Here is a 23,380-nt window from a genome sequence, read left to right as displayed (position 1 = left end):
ATGCTTAAGTCCCTTTGGAGTCAATGGGACATAAATACATGTGCTTAAGTGCTTTCCTGAATCAGTGCCCTAGATATGGGAAAATAGGGTACTCTATAAAATCTGCTGTCAGTTGCAATGGTTTCAAGTAGCCTAAATCGCTGTGCCAATTGACAATAGCTATTGTAGTGTTGGCCACTAAATATGACCATAAAACAAACCAACCAAAGGCTCAGTTTTATCCATACCTTTTTATTTATTTCTGCAGTAGGGGACCATTGCTTTAAAATCTGTAGACATTTGGACATATTTTACAAGACAGTACAGTTTCTGAATGTCACACATTGATCACAGTTTCATACCATTACATGCATATAAAGACATTGATTTTTTAATTTTTTTAAAATTATTTTTTACAGAAACAACTGGAGTGATCAATAAACTTCAACGAAGGAGGACTATTTACCAAAAAACAAAACAAAAACAAGAACGCACCAAACCCTCCCTCTCCCCTCCCAAAACGTAGGACTCTAAGTGCACTAGTGTATGGCTAATGGAATCATAGTTACCCCAAAACACAAGGGTGTCAAGTAGATATTGCTCAAACAGTGAAAAAACATCTTCTGACATGCTGTCCCTTAGTGTGATCCAATCTAATAGAACGAGGAACACATGCTGACCGTGCTGAATCTGCTGGGGCAGCAGGACATGCATGGCAACAACTACCCTTCACTATACATTTTGGGCCTGATTTACTAGTGCCTCCACTTTCCACAGTTATAAAATGACAAAACACGGTGTAAAGCAGTGGAGCACTAGACTTTATATTTTCTGCCCTTTCTCACTATAATTCCACCCAAATCTGCCAGGAGAGTCCCAGGAATTTTTTCCAGTTTTTATTTGGTGTTAAAATACCGGCTTTACTGTTTAAATGCTTTTTAAAAACCGGTACCATTTTTATTGCACTAATGTACTGGCTAGTGTGTATGCCCCCGCCTGCCCCCACCCTCTAGTGAATATCATCAGAACTGCTCATCTGTGGCTCATAGGCCCTATATCGCTAACGGAGAGTGTGTTTGCTGACATGATGGGGGCCTGTGCTTCTGGAGCAGGAGGGTATTTGTTCTATCCCTGCAGGCACTGTGAAATTCTGAATGGGTCTGATGTATAGCATAGTGAAAGACAGCTGTGACTTCCCGAAATAGTCATAAGTTTGTTACAACATGGTATGTCTTTAAGAGCATAAAGAGAAGTGCACCTTTAGATGTTTTCTCTCCATTCAAGAACCACTTCACTGGACTGATTAAAAAGCAGGACTCTTCTATATTAAAGTTGGGTACAGCAGATCAAAATCTTCTAATGCCAATAATATATAAAAAGGTTGAGATTTGGTGCAATTTAGGAGCTGTGGCTGGCTTTTCAGTCTTAGGTATTAGGAATCACTCCTTATCATGGCTTCAAAGTTCAACGTAATATGGAGGATCTGCCACAATGACAAACCAACAGGGAATGTTTTATTGTGAAAGCAGCTCTATACACCAACCGTAAAAAAGCTGGCAAGGACTGAAAAGTGTCCTATCCCTCAGGGCTCAAACCAACAGAATATAAAACAAAGCTGGTGGTCATAGGAGGCAACATGAGCTTAGCAGTACTTCAGAAACAAGATAGAGGAGGATAAAAGACAAGAGACACATCAGGGGGACAGATCAAAATTGAAATACTGTACAATAACCATGAAGTACTGCGCATAGATCAGAATTGGTGTGTCCTCACATGGTCTTAATTGCAAATTAGCAAGGAGACTGAAAGGTGTAACACAGTAACTGATACAATATCTGTTGGTAACTACTTGTACAAATCAACAAGTCCTTGTCTAAGGCCCTGATAAATTATAAAAATATGGGGTGAAATCTAGTCCCATTAAAGTCAATGTGAGTTTTATAATTGACTTCAATGGGGCCAGGAGTTCACCCAAGATGATCTTGCACATTTAAAGAGAAATAACATAGCGTGATCATAAACCAACAAATCTGAATGAAATGATTGTCATTCTCTTTCACACACTTCCATCTAATTATTACTGTTTTTCACTTCCCCCTACCCAAAAGACGGTTTTCAAACAGGTGCAATGGACAGCTGTATTCCATCCCTGAGATCACACAAAGCCTTTAGTTTTCCCTAAAATATATTTGCTGGCATGTCCAAAAGATCTGAATACAGTGGGTCTTTGCTCTGAGTGCAAATTTACTTATTTTGTTTAATGCAGCATAGCTGCAATGTTATAAGCATCCCTTTAAAATTTCAAATGTTTAGCCTTGCTCAGACCTACAGAACATCAATATAATAGTATTACTCTCTATTTAAAAATGAGAAGTATTCTTTCCTAAGATTCTAACATAATTTATTGTGCGATGAAGCCAGAATCAAGAAAAGCAAAATTGAGCCATATTTACAGATATGAACAGTTGTGGCACCTGACCATTGGTGTCAAAGGACACTTGGTGGTGGTTTAGGTAACATCAGCAACAAAGGGGAATATGAACTTTTACCTTTCAGAAGATTTCTTTTGTCTTTGCGAAAAACAACAACTTTTCTTTAAGCCCAAAAGCCTAATTATATTGGTACATGGCTGCAAAACACATGCTGGAAATCAATCACCTTTTAATTGGTGAGATGACTGACATTTGGATATGTTTTTTCCTAATGCAAGCGAGCTAGCAGCGGGTCAAATTTAACATTGGAATAAGCAAATACAGCTTACTGCAGTGGTGAATTTGGTCCATAACATATTGAGTAAACCAAGTATTTTATTGGTATGCCCTTTTGAAGGGCATTTTATACGATTGTAGATGTCAGATGTGCAGGATTATTGCGTTGGCTAGTTGGAGGTGTGGCTCCCTTTCAGAAACAGAAACACATTTTCCATTCATTTATTTCCTCACGTGGTAGCTGAGCTTTGCTAATGTATAAATCATTGGCAAAGCAACCTTTGCTGGTCTTTACAAGCTTGTTCATACTGGGATTGCTGATTATTTATACATTTTCAAATGTACAGATTTCTAATTAAATCATGTTTCAGGTTTGCTCTCTAGGGTTGCAGGCATATAGGAAAATTCCACAAAGAGACCATAGCTATGTAAATATAGAGCTGGGCTAACAGAAGGTACTGCGCTAGACTTTCAACTCTGGAAAGAAACTGCCAATGTGCAAACAGTTGCTTCTTCTTAATTTCATGTTTAAACATTTGGACCAATTAAAAAAGAAATATTTATGCATAGATTTAGGGTCAATGCTATCCAGGCAAACTCCCCATTGACTTCATAGGGCCATGAAATGGTATATATCAAGGCATTTGTTTTTCTCTTGTATTTTTGTTTCATTGTAGGTGACGTAATTGGAGAGCAGCAAAATGATTAAGAAGAACTAAGTACATGGACAAAACTTTGCCTTCACCAAATCCAAATCCAGTCCCTTTCTGAAATTGTATATTTAGGAATTTGGATAAATAAATGTTCTCCACAATTCCTGGTTTTGCCCAGGATTGAAGGTGGCAATATCAAAATACAACATTTGCTTGACCCTGCAGTCTTTATTTAGGCAAAACTCCCACTGGGCTTGGAATTTCAGTGGGAGCTTTATCTAAATAAAGAATACACCATCAGATATTCAGGTTGGATAAGAGCCTGAACTTTCAGTTTTGGTGCTTATCTCAACTCCATCCCTAAAACTTTTGTAGTTGACTCCAGCACTAATTATTATGATGATGGTGATTTCCAAATCTAGTCCCTTCTACACACTGGGCAAGATTCTGATCTCAGCTTAATCAACGTAAATCTGGAAAAACTCCACTGAAGTCAAAGGCTGCAGTTAAGGGTTGAAATCAGTGGAGTTCCTCCAAATCTACACCATTGAACCTGAGATCACTGTCTGGCCCATTCTCTCCTTTTTTAAGAAAACACACCTTAGTTTCCATGCACTGTCCTTGTATTTTGTTTATTTTTAAGGACAACAACCAGGAAAATACAAATACATGATGACATCAAAGAGATTCTGTGACCTTTCACAGACCTACTTCAGGAGGGATATTTCTGGTGTTCTCAGAACAGAGACATAACAAAAAACACTCAGGAAATCAGCTATGTAAATGAACAACAATAGCTGCTAATATATTATTCTGTAATACAAAAAGAAGAAATTTGACTTGTTTGCCCTATTATAAATTTGCTAAAAATACAGATATATATTTATATTCTATATATATAATATTTAAAATCTGAACAGAAAAATAGACTTTTCCATACAGCAGATACTTATAGAGCCAACACAATGGCAAACAGACGGTACAGAGAACATCTGTACTTTAATCAAGAATTATTTAAAGCCATATTCTGCCCAACTGGGTGATTCTAAAGCAATCTAAGCTAATGCTTGGTTCATTTTGGTTACCATAAGTGTAATAATTGATAAAATATGAGAGCTTTGCTAAAGAAATAGATATATGGGATGCTTCACCTCCACATTTTGTTGACTCTCTGAGCTATATTGTAGAATGTAAATGCCATACAGTTTCCATTGTTTTATTACCTTACCCAGGAATTCTACTATTTGCTTAAAATGAGGTGTTTGAGAAGTCTCGTAAAAACGACTGGAGATAATATTATGCGGAACTTATCAACAGAGAGAACCTGGCATTAGCAACCTTGTTTTCGTAATGAATTTTAAATACCCCTGTTATTTATTATAAACTGTACCAGCCATAATTCTGTCAAAACATAAATATACAATAGATACAAATATTAACAATACATTACAATTTTACAGAAGAGAATACTGTTTTTCCTTAAAAATGTTTATCATATTAGCTGCAAGGGAAGAAAAGGCTACAGTTTATCACAGCCATAGTTGCCAAAGAGACCAACCGTGTAGGGTTTGTTTCTACGTGACGTGCACAGATTAATATTCCCCAGGCCTTTGACACAGTATGATCAGAAAGAGAATATGTGTTCCATTGGCATTCTTTCTTCTTCTTCTTTTCTCATATTGATTCTTGAATCTTTCATAAAATGTGGGTTTCACAGGAGAGTCTGTTTTTGTTTTTCCTTAAATGTGCTTAGGTGAAGTTTCTAAGAAAAGGCACTGAGAAATCTACTACAATAAATTACTGTTGTTTTCCTTTGTATAAAGCTAAAAGTCAAAAAATCTTTTGCCTCCTGGTTAAGAAAACTGCACCCATTCCTTCCACAAGTATCTATCTATCTATCTATCTATCTATCTATCTATCTATCTATCTATCTATCTATCTACCTTTAAAGTTGTAGATTGCGTAAGAGACAAGTAGGAACCCAGACATCATGTGCACATGATCCTTTCGATTGTGATGCTCTTTGCTGCAGTAGATAAAATTCTATCAGCTTGCTTGACACATGGTACACAGTAAAGGACCTCAATGCCAGATATTAGCGACTGATCTGCAGACTTTAGTTTGATGCAAGAGATATTACATAGTTCCCCTCCAATTTTAGAAGATCAGGGAAACATTTATCAAATGAACTGTAAAATGAAGTTGCCCTTTAGATACCTACGGGATTTGGTGAGCATTACGTTTTCAAAGCACTGCCTTTTCTTCTGTAATGAGTACAGACTCTCAGTCTAATGTAGCTTTTCATCTGACAGTAGATTTCCCAGTGCTTACATATATATATATGTCTTATGTACACATACACACACATATATATAGATATACATTTCTTATTCAGACTTTATTTCATTAAAATAAGTTACTCGTATTTCATTTTTTAACTGGGCACAAAATAAGAGCTACATCTTCACGCACAAATAAGAAAGAAATGCTCTTCAAGCATATTATATGCTTTATTGTACATTATTCTCTTTCTATAAGAAATCTATAGGACTTTGGCCATTAAGACTTAAAAGGTAGAAATTTAATGATACTTTTGACAGCCAGTTCAAAAGTGATTCAATAAAATGCTACTTTATTGGTAAGACTAAATAGATGAGATAAGGTGTGTGTCAGATTCGATCACACAAGGCAGAGAGAGGGCCTTTGGTTACAAGGAGAGTTGCACCAGTTGTTTTTATTAAAAAATGACAATTATTGATCTATACATTTTTGTCAGTGCCATCTATAAACCAAATACATCACTTTAAATGAATGTGTGGTAAACACTACAGTGTATGGCTATATTTAAATATGATCACTTTCTTAATATGTAAAATATGACTTTTTTTTTACATGAAAGCATCAGCTTTAAAAATATTTAAATTGGAAATCACTATTATTTACTTTATAAAAAAAGTTATTTTCCCTGAATTATTTTTTTATTTAATTTTTTACATTTGTGCTGATGGCAGACATGGCTGATGACTGAAACATCGATACTACTCTCTTTAAAATTTCTCGTTTCCACTCTATGGCCTAGCAACCCATAGAATCAGTCAATACTTAACGCTTTATCTGCTGGAAAGTCACTTTAACTTTACTTTCTAATAATTATTCAGTCTTAACAAGTATCTCAGCAACACACTACATTAGTTCTCCTAAGTACACTTGTATTTACAATGGGCCAAAGCCTGAAATCCTTAGTCAGGCAAAATGCCCATTCAAATGAATGAGTTTTGTTTGAGTCAAGACTGAGTTAAAGCTGACTTATGACCCTCAGGAACTGGCCCTATATAAGTGCTCTGAAGATGCTTCTGTATGGACAGGTACTTTTATTTATTTTCAGTACCTGCTGTGTAACACTTTGCATGGAATGAGGTCTGTTCTCCTGTCACTAGGCTAATTCTTGAGGTCCTTACTCAGTTTGTTCTTTCTGTCTTCTCATTCAGGAAATTTCCCAGGATTCAGCCTTATTAAGAAGTGAGTAAAAACTTTGAGGAAGGACCTCAAACTCTAACCCAACATGAGGGGAGTAATCTGGATAATTGCTCTGCATACTGAGGGCAGAATAGATCCAAATATGTGTACAGTACTGTTCCAAGTACAGACCTAACAAAGCTGTAGTTACAACCCATAACAATTCCTAAAACATGTACGTGCTTATTGCTTTCATCTGTACGTGCTGCATTCATTGTTACTGATAGACAGAAGTATAATATAGAGTGGACAGACAGTTACATTCAGGACCAACCAACAGCTATTTTGCAATAGAAAGGAATAAAATGCACCAGACCCAGATAGTTTATCTTCCTAGAGACGTAGAGTATTCTTTATAAAGTGACACTTGATATTTATGTACCAAGACCTGTTGCATGCAAATAGTTACACATCACAGCAGGTACTCATAAATATGCATCAAACTCTTATTGATATAAGTTATTTACAGTTTAGCTTTACAATAGAAACAGACAACATAAAGTGTTACTATCACAGTTATCACAGGACGGATTGTGTTTTGTTACATGTGTGTAACAAATCACAGCCATAACAGGAGGCACAAATGAAGATAGTGCTTGTTTAAAGTGCTAGATTCTTACACTCTGGTTTGTTATTCCACCTTCACACATAAAAACACCCAAAAATAAAAACAAAAAACCCCTCTCAACAGAAAGTGCTTTTTTTTTTGAATATTACAAATGAAAGAAAAAATATTTTCTACACAAGTCAAAATAACTTTATAGAAGGACAATGTTTAAAACCTAAGCTGGTTGCTGTTAGTTGCATTTGTTTAAAATGGTCATTTTTAAGAAAAAGATTGAATATTATTAAGCTACTTGACCTGATTTCCCTCTCACTTATATCTGTTTTATGCTAGTGTAACTTCATTGGTTTCAATGGAGTCACTCCTGATTTCACCATTGGAAGTGACAGCACAATCAGCCCTGTTGTGTATAATTAAATAAGTCCTGTTTTTGCATATTTCGTTAACAACTTGCATATCTAGTCATTCGACATCGACTGAGTGCAAAATGCTTCAGACTGACTCGTTCCTCTCCTCCTACTTTATGAGCTAGATTGAAGCTGACCCCTAAGTGACTATGGAAGTCAGAGTGGGCGGGTACAAGGAGTCATCACTGCCACTCTTTACACTCTGGTGTAGGGGCCAGCTGGAACACAAGCAGTGTACAAGCCTAGAATGCCTGAACTCTCCAAACAGGGCAACTCCTGGGCCCCTGCCTTCTGCACAGAACAGGCGGTATGGGGTATTGGACTAGTAGAAAGAGGGAGCATGTTACACCCTGTAAATGTGTTGAGCTCTCACTCAGGTGCATTCTCCCGCAGAACCCTGGAAGAATTCTGGCTGAGTCAGCCAAAGTGCCCCTGGAGAGTCCTACTTCTGCCCTGTCCCTTCACACTCCCCCAATGTGGGTTGTGGCTTAGAAGCCCCTCTCTAGCCCCAGATTAGGTATTGATTTTAGCAGTGGGCAAGTGCAAGTTTCACTACTTTCTAGGGGAGCATTTTAAATTAGATACAAGTGGTGCAACTCACCCTGATTAGATTTCAAAATAAAACATCAGGTCCTACAGTATCTGGAAGAATTAAACATACACAGGGCAGATTAATAATTTATTTCTCTCGACCACTGTTATTGTAAATAGACATAAGCTTAGATTTACTCAAGTGTTCCCTGTTACCTTTAGACACTGTATCCATAAGAAAGAAAGATGCAGATGGGGCTATCTGGAACAGCTGCCCTGAAGCAGCAAGTATTGTGTTTCTAATAACTTTATACAACCCCAGTAATTTGTTCCAGAGTTCAAATCTGGCTGCCTTTGACCTCTTCTATGGAAGTAACACAAATCAGATGTTAACACTTCCAAAAGGAGATCCATCGTACAAGAGGAGTGGATGTATATTTGGTCATGCTGACTTCAATGAAGGACATGAAAGGAGATCAAAGCATGAGCAAGACTTGCAATCTTTATTTTCATTGATGTTTGTAGGATGAATTGGGCAACATCTTTATAGTTGTTCCAGAGAAGGATGTTTTCATAAACCCACACAAGGCCTTCCCTCAGACGTTTAGAAACAAGTGGCTTGCTTCAGTCAAAGTTCATGCCATGCAGAAGCTCTCTTTCGTTGTGTTGACTGTAAAGACATTCCTTTTAACGTTCAACAAGTTTTTTGGAGCACATGTCAGATGCTTTGATCATGGGTGTTAGCATGTCCTCCACCACCTGGTAATATATGGACCTCGGGTGAAATGTGATTTTCTAGTCTGATAGTCTCCTGATTGCCCTGGGTTTTTCCAGTGATACCTTCCATGGAGTAAATACAGTTTTGCCCTATAAACTTCGGTGAAGTGGGTAAAGCAGCACTCTCTAGATGGTTCTTCTCCATTCTATAAATGTTATCTTTTTGCTTTAGATAACCACTGTTTGTAATATTGTACTTGGGACTTACATTTCCTGGAGGGGTGGAGTCATAAAGCAACTGACCTTCATCATCAGTGTCAGCATCTATATATTTATGTATGCTGGCATCGTGAAAGTTGAAGGCTATTGCTATCTGCTTCTCTGGCGATGTTGGGGGTGTTCTAGCACTCGCTGTTGTGTAGATAGAGGTTTCTGGACTGACTAAAGATCGATCAGAGAGTAAGGAACTGCTTGCAGCGGCAGCAGCTCCCCTGTCCTTGAGAGCATCTGGATATATTCTCAGTACATTTGATGCTGGTTCTAATGTGCTGTTGTCATCTTCCATAAAGTTGACTTTCAGAGATCTTAATTTTAAAGGGTTACTGGCTTTTACGGAGCTGTTGGGACTTTCTATGAAAAATGTAGAGCGATGGCTGCCTTCCAGCTTTGGGTTTATCTCCATGAACCTGGTTCCACTTCCCTCTGCCCTGATTTGCTCCTGAATTGGATTAACACCTCCTTTGCAGGGAAGTGTAGCAAGTGGACTGTGGGAGAATTTCCCAGAGTCAGGGAAATCTGTAGCACAGCTTATAAAACTGTCAATGCTTGACATGCTCCTCATGTCAATGATCCCGTCAGCACGGGTGGTCAATAAAGGGACTGTAGGGCCAGGAATGATCTCCATTTCTAGCTCTTCCTTTTGCTTTCCAGGGTGACCTGTGTTTTTAGTGTTGAGGTTTGGCTGTGACTGAGTCTTTGCCATTTTGTTGTACATGTCCTCCAACTGTTGGACATTCAGGTGCTGAGGGCTGGAAGAGGACCGGGCCTTTTCTGGAGATCCTTGTTCCCTAGTTTCAAAAGATTTACTGGAGCTAGTTTCAGAGAGTGTTCTCTTGGTCCATTTCCACTTGCTGGGGGACGAATGATTGTCCTGAACTTTATCCTTTTTGCCTGTGCTTTCTCCATTTTTTTCAACCACAATATCCATCAGTTCTACACTACGGGCAAAAGCATCCTTCATATTCATGGAGACAATGCTGCCATTTCTTTTTGCTCTTTCAAGTGCTTCTCTGCGCTTGATGGCTTTCTCCTGCCTCTTCTGCTCTTTGTAGAACTCAGAGAAGTTATTTACAATGATTGGGATGGGAAGAGCAATCACCAGCACTCCAGCAATGCAGCACAACCCTCCAACTATTTTGCCTAAGAGAGTTTTGGGGTAGATGTCTCCATAGCCTACTGTTGTCATGGTGATAGTTGCCCACCAGAAGGAAGCTGGGATGCTCTTGAATTTTGTATCATCCTCATCTTTTTCTGCAAAAAAAACTAAGCTAGAAAAGATCATAATGCCCATGGCCAAAAACAAGATGAGTAATCCAAGCTCATTATAGCTCCTCCTTAGTGTAAATCCCAAGGACTGTAAACCAGTTGAGTGCCTGGCAAGCTTTAGAATTCGGAGTATCCTCATGATACGAAATATCTGAACCACCCTGCGTACATTTTGGAACTGAAGTACACTTTTGTTTGATTCTGTGAGGAAGATAGTAACATAATAGGGCAAGATAGCTAGCAAATCAATAGCGTTCAGGGGGCCTTTGAAAAACTTCCATTTCTTAGGTGAGGATAGGAACCGCAAGAGGTATTCCATTGTAAACCATGCAATGCACACTGCCTCTACGTGGGCAAGCTGAGGGTTATCTGTGGTTTGTCCAAATTCATCCGTGCCTTGTAGTTCAGGAAGCGTATTAAGTGACAAGGCTATTGTAGATAATACAATGAACATGATGGAAATGATGGCCAAAATCTGCAAATAAAAGAAAAACTAGTTAGTTCATCTCAAAAGATATGCTCCAATATTTATCCTCATTGTTAATAATATACAGGATATTTTCACTGACATATCTCAGGCTAATTCTGCCCTTATTTATACAAGTATGGCTCCCATAAAGACAACATAAGAAAATATGATCTGAAAAGGGTTCACTCTGCAAACTGTTTTTAAATGTGTCTTGTATACAAAGAAGGTTGAATACAGATACTCCAAACCAGTTTGCTCATCTCTACCTATTCAAGACACTTGTATCATATAGCTAAACTGTCTGGAGGATTGTGAGATAATTCATAGATTCATAGATTCATAGATACTAAGGTCAGAAGAGACCATTCTGATCATCTAGTCTGACCTCCTGCACAGTGCAGGCCACAGAATCTCACCCACCCACTCCTATGAAAAACCTCACCCATGTCTGAGCTATTGAAGTCCTTAAATCATGGTTTAAAGACTTCAAGGAGCAGAGAAGCCTCCCTCAAGTCAACCATGCCCCATGCTACAGAGGAAGGCGAAAAACCTCCAGGGCCTCTCCAATCTGCCCTGGAGGAAAATTCCTTCCCGACCCCAAATATGGCAATCAGCTAAACCCTGAGCATATGGGCAAGATTCACCAGCCAGATACTACAGAAAATTCTTTCCAGGGTAACTCAGATCCCATCCATCTAATATCCCATCTCAGGGGATTTGGCCTATTTACCCTGAATATTTAAAGATCAATTACTTACCAAAATCCCATTATCCCATCATACCATCTCCTCCATAAACTTATCAAGTAGAATCTTAAAACCAGATAGATCTTTTGCCCCCACTGCTTCCCTTGGAAGGCTATTCCAAAACTTCACTCCTCTGATGGTTAAAAACCTTCGTCTGATTTCAAGTCTAAACTTCCTGGTGGCCAGTTTATACCCATTTGTTCTTGTGTCCACATTGGTGCTGAGCTGAAATAATTCCTCTCCCTCTCCTGTATTTATCCCTCTGATATATTTATAGAGAGCGATCATATCTCCCCTCAACCTTCTTTTAGTTCGGCTAAACAAGCCAAGCTCCTTAAGTCTCCTTTCATAAGACAAGTTTTCCATTCCTTGGATCATCCTAGTAGCCCTTCTCTGTACCTGTTCCAGTTTGAATTCATCCTTTTTAAACATGGAAGACCAGAACTGCACACAGTATTCAAGGTGAGGTCTCACCAGTGCCTTGTATAATGGTACTAAAACCTCCTTATCCCTACTGGAAATGCCTCTCCTAATGCATCCCAAAACCGCATTAGCTTTTTTCACAGCCATATCACATTGGCAGCTCATAGTCATCCTATGATCAACCAATACTCCAAGGTCCTTCTCCTCTTCCGTTACTTCTAATTGATGCGTCCCCAATTTATAACTAAAATTCTTGTTATTAATCCCTAAATGCATAACCTTACACTTCTCACTATTAAATTTCATCCTATTACTAATACTCCACTTTACAAGGTCATCCAGATCCTCCTGTATAATATCCCGATCCTTCTCCGAATTGGCAATACCTCCCAGCTTTGTATCGTCTGCAAACTTTATTAGCACACTCCCACTTTTTGTGCCAAGGTCAGTAATAAAAAGATTAAATAAGATTGGTCCCAAATCCGATCCCTGAGGAACTCCACTGGTAACCTCCCTCCAACCTGACAGTTCGCCTTTCAGTAGGACCCGTTGCAGTCTCCCCTTTAACCAATTCCTTATCCACCTTTTGATGTTCATATTGATCCCCATCTTCTCCAATTTAACTAATAATTCCCCATGAGGCACGGTATCAAATGCCTTACTGAAATCTAGATAAATTAGATCCACTGCATTTCCTTTATCTAAAAAATCTGTTACCTTTTCAAAAAAGGAGATTAGGTTGGTTTGGCACGATCTACCTTTTGTAAAACCATGTTGTATTTTGTCCCATTTACCATTGAAATTCAGAGGAGTAGCTTTGTATTAGCCATCCACAAGGTACCCATTAAAGTTCACCTGCAGATGAGAGACAGATTTCCATCCCGTTTGGGGATGCAATTGTGTACGCAAAATGCGTGTGTAGTAGTGCACCCCATTTAATGTACAGTTAACATAATTGTGTTCATTTGGTAACTGCGTGTGCATATAGCTAATACTCACTTGCATGTGTAAGCCACACACCTCCTGGGTGTGGTGCTCTGTCCCCTATAGTAGCACCAAAACCACTTAGAGATGAATGAATCTGCTACAGCCTTAGCTAAAGGCCATGTGGCTTTTAACTCATGCAGTAGAGGCTCATGCATTAAGCTCTAGAGGTCTCAGGTTTGATCCCACCCGCCGACAACCAAGGTCTTGTGCATTACACAGGCACAATTATACCATATATGCCACATTTTGAATGACTGGCCTGACTGGTTTGAAAGCTGACAAAACTTTCCCAAGATTTTTAAAAGAGATCTTAGAATTCCAAAATATTCCATATTTTGCCTGATCAGCTGTTTGAACTCACCATCATAGTCTGGGGAGACAGCTAACTTGCCTGTGAAAACCAAATTACACAACTTTGAGGTCATCAGGTCAGGTCCGCACCCACTTCCAGAGAGCACACCAGCCTTTAGAAACCCATTCTTGGGACAGAGTGCAATGAGAAGAAGAAAATGGCATGGGGGAAAAAAGGTCTGTTACTGAATCACTGATTGTGAAGAGACTAGGAAGTGGCAGAGTGCTGGATTACTCTATGCTCATTACAATCTTAAGATTGTGTATCTGAGCGGTCCACCCATAGCAGTTGTATACAGGCATTAAAATAGATTACGTTCACTTTTTTTTGGTTTCCCTGCTTTCAAGATCTGATGACATTTTCATTTAACTTATTTGTGGGATGCTCTAGAGTTGACGGACAATTTGAGATGCACTTTCTCTTGGTGATGAATTAATTCTGCTGCTTGCTAACTGGGTGAGAGGATATCTTGTTTCTTAGGCTACTGGCAAAATATGGAAGTGCATTCAAAACATACATATTGATGACTATTTTTTATTCATTGTGCAGCAAGGTGATCCTTTATGCTTACTTTTCTGCTGCCCTGTTTAAAAACAACATAAAGTCAAAAGCTGCATTGGCTCAACATAGCACAGTATACAATGAATTATAAAATCCCATGGCAGGATTTCAACACAATGAGTTGAAAACATGACAAAGAAGTCCCTCCTTCCCTCACCCACCTCCCTGCCAATTTGTTAGAAATGTTAGCCTTGCTCACAATGACACTGTTTAACCAGTTTCAATACGAAAGCATCAAGAACTACCATCTGGAGCATTAGAGAAAGAAACTATCACATTTTCAACTGTAAGCAGTGCAAATACCATAGCAATCAGGATGCCCCAAGCTTTTGAACACATCCACCTGCATGGACAAGAGCTAAAATGGAACACGGTGCAACCCAAACTCTTGCTGCTGTCGCAGAAGCACCCATTTTCAATTACACAAACAGCACCTGACTCTTATTCAAGGAGTGAAAAGTGGATGTGTTCTGCAATGCTTGGAGGCATTGCATGAGTTGGGCTGATGCAGTACACTTCAGATGTCATTTTGGAACACAAGTATATTACATCTGCCTTGAAAATAAACAGGTGAAAGAGACACTGCCAGGTAATTTCGGCTCAAAAATGTAAATTTCTATGTTTTTTTTTAAGTTTTAAAACATCCTTTTGTAATTTTTAAAAGTTTTCATGACTTTTTGCAAAACAATGTAATGCAAAACATATTTTTTTAAATTGGCTAAAAAAAAATCTCCCCTGTAAATTTTGTAACCCAAGCAGGTACATGAAGTGGAACAAATGAACAGAACAAATGGCAAAAAGTATATTGGATTTTTACAATTCCACCACTATCAGTAACTAAGGTATTACTGGCAACATAGGTAGGAAACTTCCCCTTTCTAAGTATTTCTTTCTACTGTTGTTAAATATCACTTTATTGTTAGAGAAATGGAAATGCACGAGTCACTAGAGACAAACTACCAGTAGGAAACAGCTTAGAAGTGAATGTAAATAGGTGTGTGAACTGAGTGCCAATCAGAGGTAATCAGGAATACAATCAGACCATGAACAACAGAAAAGAAACAAGGAATAGAAAAGAAACAAACTACCCCAACCCATACACAACTAATTTTTTGTTTTGGTGAACAAGGCGGTGACAAGTGGAGGAAAATTTCACAGAAACATTTTGATCAAAAATATTGGCACACTGAATTATCAAAAAATGAACCCACAGTTGGCGAGAAGATAATGTCTTTAGTGTCAGTTCTGACTTGGCATTACTTGACAGATTTTAAGGCCAGAAGAGACCACTACTAAGGTCATGGCTGAACTACAAATTTTAGCTGATGCAAGTTACGTCAGTGTACAGAAAGTGCGGTGTGCACCCCGGATAGGTAACCCCACGTGGCATGTGCTGCCATCCAGTGTGATGCCTTTTGGGAACTTTTCTCAATGTGTTGTGAGGTAGAAATGACTCTTATGGGGATCACTGGGTGCTAGGGATCAAATTCCCAGCCTGCAACTTTCTCCATCCCATCATGCCATCTATATCCCATAATTTCGGTGCCTTTTTTTAAAATCCCACAAAACCGCATAGCACTTCTCAGTGTTCACCATCTCTGACAGAAGCATGGAGCCTACAGAGCTCTGCACTGTTCTCATTAATGCTGCAAATACAGAACACATGATTCTCCTGTATTTGTAGACCTGCACGAAATGCCACACCACTGGGGGACATGGCAACGTCTTCAAGGACAACTTGCTAAGGGACATAAAAAAATCAAGTCAAGGTGGTTTGTGGCAAACACAGAGTAGTTGCAGATGGTGAGTGCGGCTTCTGGGCCTGAGAAATGAGCACTGACTGGTGGGATTGCATCGTAATGCAGGTTTGCGATGACTAGCAGGGGCTGCAGAACTTTCGCCACAATCCCGGATCTGTGTGCCAAGCTTGTCCCAGCCCTCCAGCATAGGGACACCAAAATAAGAACTGCACTGACAGAGGAGAAGCGAGCAGCGATTACTGTGGAAGCCTGAAACTCTGGATTGCTTCCAATCAGTGAGAACTCACTTTGGAGTCAGAAAATCCACTATAGAGGACATTGTCATGCAAGAGTTTTGGGCCAATAATGATCTCCTGCTACCCAGGACTGTGACCCTCAGCAATGAGCAGGACAGAGTGGGTTGATTTACTGCAATGGGGTTCCTGAACGGCAGCAGGTGATAGATGGCTCACATGTTCCTATTTTGGCACAGATAACCTTGCCACCGAGTACATGAACAGAGAAGGCTACTGTTCTGTGGCATTGGTGGATCATTGGGGACACTTCACCAATATCATTGTGGGCTAGGCTGGTCAAGGAAGATGCATGGTGCTTGCATCTTTAAGAATACAGAACTGTTCAGAAAGTTGCAAGCAGGGTCATCCTTTCCCAACCAGTGGATTACCATTGGCAATATTGAAATGCCAATAGTAACTCTGGGGGACTTAGCCCCTCTGGCTCATGAAGCTGCATACCGGCCACGTCACAGCACCAAGGCAAAATTTAATTTCTGACTAAGCAATTGCAGAACAACTGTTGAATGTACTTCTGGTAGATTGAAGGGACATTGGCAGTGTTTATTCACTAGATTGGATCTGTGAGAAAAGTATCCCAATAGTTAGCTGCCTGTTGTGCCCTGGGTAATATTTGTGAAGCAAAGGGGGCAAAGCTTCCGCCGAGGTGGAGGGCAGAGGTGGAGCAGCTGTCTGCTGGCTTTGAACAGCCAGACACAATGGCCACTACAAGAGCCCAGGGTGGAGCTACACAGTTGAGGGAGCACTTTAACAGTCAGTCACGGTAGTGATCTGTGCTGGAATGTTCTCTGGGCCTGGTGTGTTGGGTGATGCTAAGAATTGTGTAGTGCTTGCTGTACATTTATAAATATACATGACTGGGTGTTTTCCTGGAGCTATGAGTTATGTGGTACTTGTTGTACATGTCCAAGTACTCTTTGCTTTGAGTACCACTGTGCATTCTGCAATACGTGTGGTGAACTAGTAAAGATAATTTTATTCTCCCAAAATAGAACTTTATTGTGTGAAAAAAAACAATGTGCAAAAAACCACAGGTGACGTAATGCAAACTTTTAACATAAATTAATGGAGTGGAACTTCAGAAGTGCAAAGGCAGCAAGCATTTCTGTCTATTTCAGTGCACAAATGCAGCAGCTACACAGACACCAGCTGACACTTGAGAAGCAAGTGGCGATCTCATTGTGGAAGCAGTGGTTTTCCTTGCTGTTCCCCAGCACAAAGTACTAGGGATAAGGATATGGGCCGTGATGCCATGTGGTATTTTGGGGGGGGGCGGAGGGGAACAGGGCAAAGGGACCAGTGACCATGAAGCTGTCTGAGGCCTGAAAAAGGTGAGGAATTCTGGGATTTTTGGACCTGTAGGTCAACCAGAATCTGCAGCGTTTGGGTTTGCTGCCTGAGAAGACCCATTTCCCTCTCCTTGTCCTGCTGGGACTCCTGGACCTTTCTGCTGGCTGCTCTTTCTTTCTCCATGTTGTTGGTCATACTGGCCCCCCAATCCCTTTGCTCGTGGTCTGATGCACTAGGTTGCAGGATCTCACTGAACGTGTCCTCCCTAGTACTCCTTTTTCTCCGCCTCATCAGGGTCAAGCAATCTGCAGAGGCGGTGGGGGCACTCTTCAGGGCCACCATGCCAGAAGCTGCTGATAAAAACACAGAGGTGTACCACTGGATTTACAGTCACAATGTAAAGGGGAAAGTAAGTTTCACACCTCCCTTCTCTTATTCCCATAAACACATTTAATAAGAAATGATTATTGAAACTTTAGCTTTGGAGCGCCTCTCCACGGCACCGGTCTCCAGCTCCCAGCCAGGTGAGTATGGCCTGCCAGGGTTAAGTGCACGGGAAGGATTTTCTGTTTCATGAAGCAATAAATTTCAGTCCCTATTCCATGGGTGTGAGTACAGGGCAATGGCACTGAATACTGGCACTATTTTCCACAGCCAGTGGTGATTTGAGCTAATATCTAACTCCTGAAGTGCTCTGCATGCCTCCTTCCCCCAACCACCCTGCCTAATCCAACAGGAAAATGAAAAGCAGATGCCACTCTGTTTCTGTTTGTTGTACTGCTACTTCTCCTTGTGTGAGTAAAACAATGAACAGTCAATACCTGTGTCTTGTTAACTTGGCGATGGGCTGAGTGCCCTCTTTAAGTTTACACATGGTAAGGAAAAATGCATGCACACAGTTACCCAAGTTCCTTTCTTCTTCATCAGGCTCATACATGCCCATCTGGTAGGACTGGCTAGACTGAGGCAAAGTCTTGAACAGGTCCTAGCTCATGATATGGCTGGAGCCTGCTGTCGCATCTCCCTGCTCCCCTGCCCCTTGCTGTTCATGGCAGGGATCTCTATCTTGGGCTTCTCCAGGGTATTCAGGGTGGTCTGTGGGGTGTTAGTGGGATCTTTGTCAAAAACGGCATGCAGTTTGTGATTAAAGCAGCAGGTCCACTGGGCACCACCAGATCCAGTGTTGACCTGCCTGTCCTTGTGGTATCCCTCGCGAAGTTCCTCTGCTTTTACATGCCACTGGTACATATCCCTGTTGTACCCCTTTGCCAGCATCCCCTGAGCAATCTGTTTGTAGATGTCCACGTTTCTACAGCTGCACTGCCTCTTCTTCCCACAGGCCCAAGAAATCCAATATCTCCTGTTTACCCCAGGCAGAAGTGTGTCTAATGAATGAAGCTGGCATGGTTGGGTGGGCAGTTGAACACAACAAGGTTGAGTTGGTAAGAATGCTTGCCACGCTGAGCAATCAGGAAAAGGCATTTCTAAAACATGCTGGGGGAGGGGAGGAGCTTAAAAAGGGATGAGCCCCCTAGGCAATGGACTTTACAACTGTGACAAGAGTAGTTGCAGTCGCAGGGCATGGGGCATTGTGGGACAATGTCTGGAGGACTGTTAGGGTCAACCCAGGTCATGCAGTGTTTACACTCACACGATGTTGACCTCAGTTGCTTGACCATGATGCCACTTCATTCGGGGTGGTGGCATTACTGTGTCACTGTACCTGGGTGCTTATGTAAGCCAGAGACAGATCTTGCTTTCTGTTGTGATATGCACAAATAGGTTGATGCAAGGTGATTTATGTCGACCTAACTTTGTAGAGTGGACCAGACCTTAGTTTGACCTCCTGTACGATACAGACCTCTAGACTTTAACCTAGTAATTCCTGTAGTGGGTGAACTATTCTTCTCTTCTCTTCTATATAAATGAAATTTAAGCCCAATAGCTTGTGGAATGAACTAGGACATAACTTTTAGAAAGACTGTTTGTTAGCTTCTCAAGTGAGTCAGCTGTAGAGAGCAGAATGGAACCCAGGCATTCTGGATCCTAGTCCCCTACTGCATGAAGAACTGCAGTAAATCATGGCTGGGGAGCCTAAGCAAAAGAGCAGTACATGATAGCAATGGGAATGTCCACAAAGGATGGAAGAGGTGCAAAAAAGAGTCAGAGGAAGACCAAAGGGCTGGAGAGGCACAGCGAAGGCTGTGAGAGCACTGAATGAGACCAGGGAAGATTAGGAGAAAGGCATCCACGCAGAGGACTGGTGTACAATAAAAAGTCTGGAAGAATGCTGGGATGAGGAGACACATTCAGAGAGGCATAGTGGAAGCACAGGAAAAAGGCTCAAAGAATTATGGGAGCAGTAGGTTCCAAATTCAGACTCAAAAGTTGAAGTCAGATATTCCAAGAGGAAATTGAATGAAATCCAGAATTTTACTATTTCAGTATTATTATGTATTTAGTAAAAGTGCTTTCTTGAAGAGCAAATAAATGGCATTGTAAATCAGTAAATAATTTCAGGTAAGACTGTTTTAATGTTTCTTGTTGTGCTTTCTTTGGTTAGACCCAACATTTCTGAATATGTTTGGGATGTTTTAAATGGTAATTCCTCATTGCTTGATGGGTTTAGTCTCTACCCATTATATACTGAAGGATTTATTCATAGACCTTGATATGTCTGGTGTGTTTATGTCCTTTACCTTCAATTCAAATATTAATTACTCCACCTTTACTCATTGGATTGCATCCAGCAATAATTAGTGTCACATCTTTTATTTCTTTTGATATACTTTCCTGCTTTGAAGATCAAGGCAATGCCAGGTGAATGTTAATTTGAGAAGTAGCGCATTAGGGGATAGAATTTGTTTTTGGTTTATCAGCTCTGGTCACTGAGCTAAGCAGTAACAAAAGAAGCCATTTATCATTTCTCCTGCAAGTCACAGCAAGATGCCACCTAAACTACTAAGCTATATGATTTCCACTTTTTTGATCTACAACCATTCTTTGTTTTTAGGAAGCTTATTAAGCTCATGAGCAGCTTTTAAAATTAAAATTGTGTAAGCTCTCCTGAAGTGGGTAAAAAAATGTACATCATGAAATGTACATAGAGCTGCAGGGATAACATTCTCTTTTCTCTCTCTGATGTATCACCATGGTATCTGGTTAAGATGGACAACAACTATCAACCAGTGAATGCACGAGGTGACTGCTAGTTGAGTAAACTCAGATCTAGCTGTTGTTATCAATTACTGAGGAATGACTGCGTTTGGTGCCATACAGATCTGGTCCCTATTCTGAGGTGATTGCAATCTGAACTTCTGCTATACTACAAAAGTCAACCTGGGAACTGTAATGTATCCCATAACAACTGGAATGGGCTGTTTCAGGGCAGTTTTGAACATGGTCAGGTCCCATCTGTAATGTACGATAGAAGTGTGTCTTGGCTGTGTTGGAGAACAGCTGAGCTGCCATTTGGTTCCTCAGCAGGGCTGAAGAGGGAGGATAGGATGTGATATGGGAACCATCAGCACTGGGAACAGAGCACAGAACATGAGCTAAGATGTCAGTGAAGGAACAGGGAGTATATGAGATGGTGTCACAAAGGGAGGGAGAAGCTGCAAAGGAAGCAGTGAGGGTCAAGGACACATCAGAGAGAAGACAGAGGCTGTCGTGGAAGTGGGGAGAAGGTATGAGAAACAGGAGGAGTGGGAAGGGGACCATTAAGAAGGCTCCCCTGCTTCCCCCTAACCCTGTGACCATGGATCACATTTTAAACAGCCGGCTGAATCAGTTGTGATAAAGTCCTTCTGGGAGAGGTAGGCATATCTCCAGGAGCTCTTTCTCTAATGGGCAAACCAGGCCTCCGCAACACTTTGTACCTAGGAGCGCTCTGGGCTCAAGGCAGCAGTAATTGCCTTTCCATTCCATTCCCAACCCTACCCACCTCCCCTTCCTTCTGCCCTGCTCCTCCTTTCAGCATTCACGGCTGCCTGGCGGCCTTACTACAGGCTGGGAAAAGCCATTAGGTCCAATTGTGACATAAACAGGAATAATTCCACCGAGGTGAATACAGTTCTAGCTGCGTCAGCTTTTGACGACTGGAGCCCAGTGTCCTTCAGACCTGCTCCTGAGCATTAACCCTCTTACCAACTAGTGAATCGGCTGCATATCTGCTAAAGGGTGTCTCTGTTTCTGTGTGCTACTGACCTGCAACTTCACTGCTATCGTATTTGAAATCCTTCAAAAAGACTGTGAGTGATTTAGCTCTGGGGAAAGGTCGTAGACTGACAGCCCTGAGGCTGAACTCCTTTGCAGCAGAAATGCAAGCTCTGCCTACATTGCACTGACAGCTGGAGAGGTGAGAGAGGATTCTATATCCATGGCCTAGTCAGTTCTCTAGCTCTCGTGGGAACCTGTTTAGTATTATTATTGGTATTACCATAGCGCCTACGAGTGGTGTGTATGGTAGTGCCTAGGGTTGGCTCTACAGTTTTTGCCCTCCAAGCAGTGAAAAAACCTGCCGCCGCGAATGGCAAAGGGGAGAAGCTGCCGCTGAACTGCCGCCACGGCCAGCGCCACTGAGGGGCTGCTGCTGAATTGCCGCCGCAGCAGAAACACTGCCATACTTGGAATGCTGGTGCCTGGAACTGGCCCTGGTAGTGCCAACAGGCTCCAACCAGGATGAGGGCCCCATTGTGCTCGGTGTGGTACAAAACACATTGTCTGAGCTAGTCCCTGCTCTGCAGAGCTTACAGTCTAAATACAAGATGGACAAAGGCTGGGAGTGTGAATCAGAGGCATAGGAAGGGGAAGTGACTTGCCCAAGGTTGCAGAGCACGTCAGTCGAGAGCCAAGAATAGAACCCACATGCTCCTGATTCTCTAGCCACTCCCCTAACAGCTAGACCAAGCCATCAGCCCAAACCAGGTGCCCATTAGGGCCAGTTATGGTAGCCCTAACAATCCAGGTCTGAGTGGATCTGTATTCACAATACATCCCAACAAACTCACAAACCCAATTCACATATGGTTGATATAATGTCAAACACACAATTCCTGCCAGGCAGGGTTTCAAGCCCCTTCAGCTAATTGCACTGGCTCTTAATGATATTACTGTATTGGAATGTAAGTCACAATAGTTACAGGCAGAATTCCAGGGACACAAGGAGGCAGTAGAATCCAGAAAGCTTTGCCTACACTAAATTGTTCCCACCGTTGCAAAGGTTTAAGAGAGCAAGCCTCGGATTGAATGTCTGTGACTGTTAGTGATTAATTAGTGCTCAGTAAACTTGGGGAAACCAGAGCAAGATCTGTTAACAAATATAAGCATGCAAAATGCATGCCTGCTGTATATGTGTAATTATCACGTGTGCACATATGGGCTGGTTATGTGCAAATGAGCCTAACAAGCCAACTGTGCACCCAGTCTGTGCATGCAACTGCTGTACCCAGGCCCAAAGATGCACTGGATTCCTATCAATGCATGAAACTACTGTAACCATGGGCAAAGATGTTTCACATTCCCATTTGTGCACCATGCTTGTTCTTGAAAATTTGGCATGAGACCCCTAATAAGCCTGTCGTGGTGATCATTCTTGAAACATTCCTTTAATGCCATTTCCTGCTCACTCCTTCTGAAATACCGCATGGGATCAGGATCAAGCCCATTGACCTTGTGGAGGCATAGTGATACAGGCAAGATGAGCAGGGCTTGGCCCTTCGATGTGTCCCAGCTAGAAGGAAATCTGTTCAAGAATTTCTTGCTTCTCTCTTCCCCTTCCTGGCAGCAAAAGTTTGCAGGCAGCAAAAATTAGGAGCAAGCTCTTTCTTTCAGTATGGAATGGGGGGAGTCTTATGGAGGGAGGGATCTGGTGAGCATT

General features: G+C 41.1%; 1 protein-coding gene across 1 annotated transcript in view; it reads right to left on the bottom strand.

Moving 5' to 3' along the window:
* Positions 1–211: 211 nt before the first annotated feature.
* KCNB1 (potassium voltage-gated channel subfamily B member 1) overlaps positions 212–23,380 on the bottom strand; it is a 209,225-nt gene continuing 186,056 nt past the window's right edge. The window contains exon 3 of the mRNA XM_038370444.2: positions 212–11,096. Coding sequence (XP_038226372.1) covers positions 9,078–11,096 — 2,019 coding nt within the window. The 3' untranslated portion in view covers positions 212–9,077. The remainder of the gene's footprint in view (positions 11,097–23,380) is intronic.

This window comes from Dermochelys coriacea, chromosome 13 (assembly GCF_009764565.3).
Source record: "Dermochelys coriacea isolate rDerCor1 chromosome 13, rDerCor1.pri.v4, whole genome shotgun sequence".
Lineage (NCBI taxonomy): Eukaryota > Metazoa > Chordata > Testudines > Dermochelyidae > Dermochelys > Dermochelys coriacea.
This window is presented reverse-complemented; position numbering and strand designations above follow the sequence as displayed.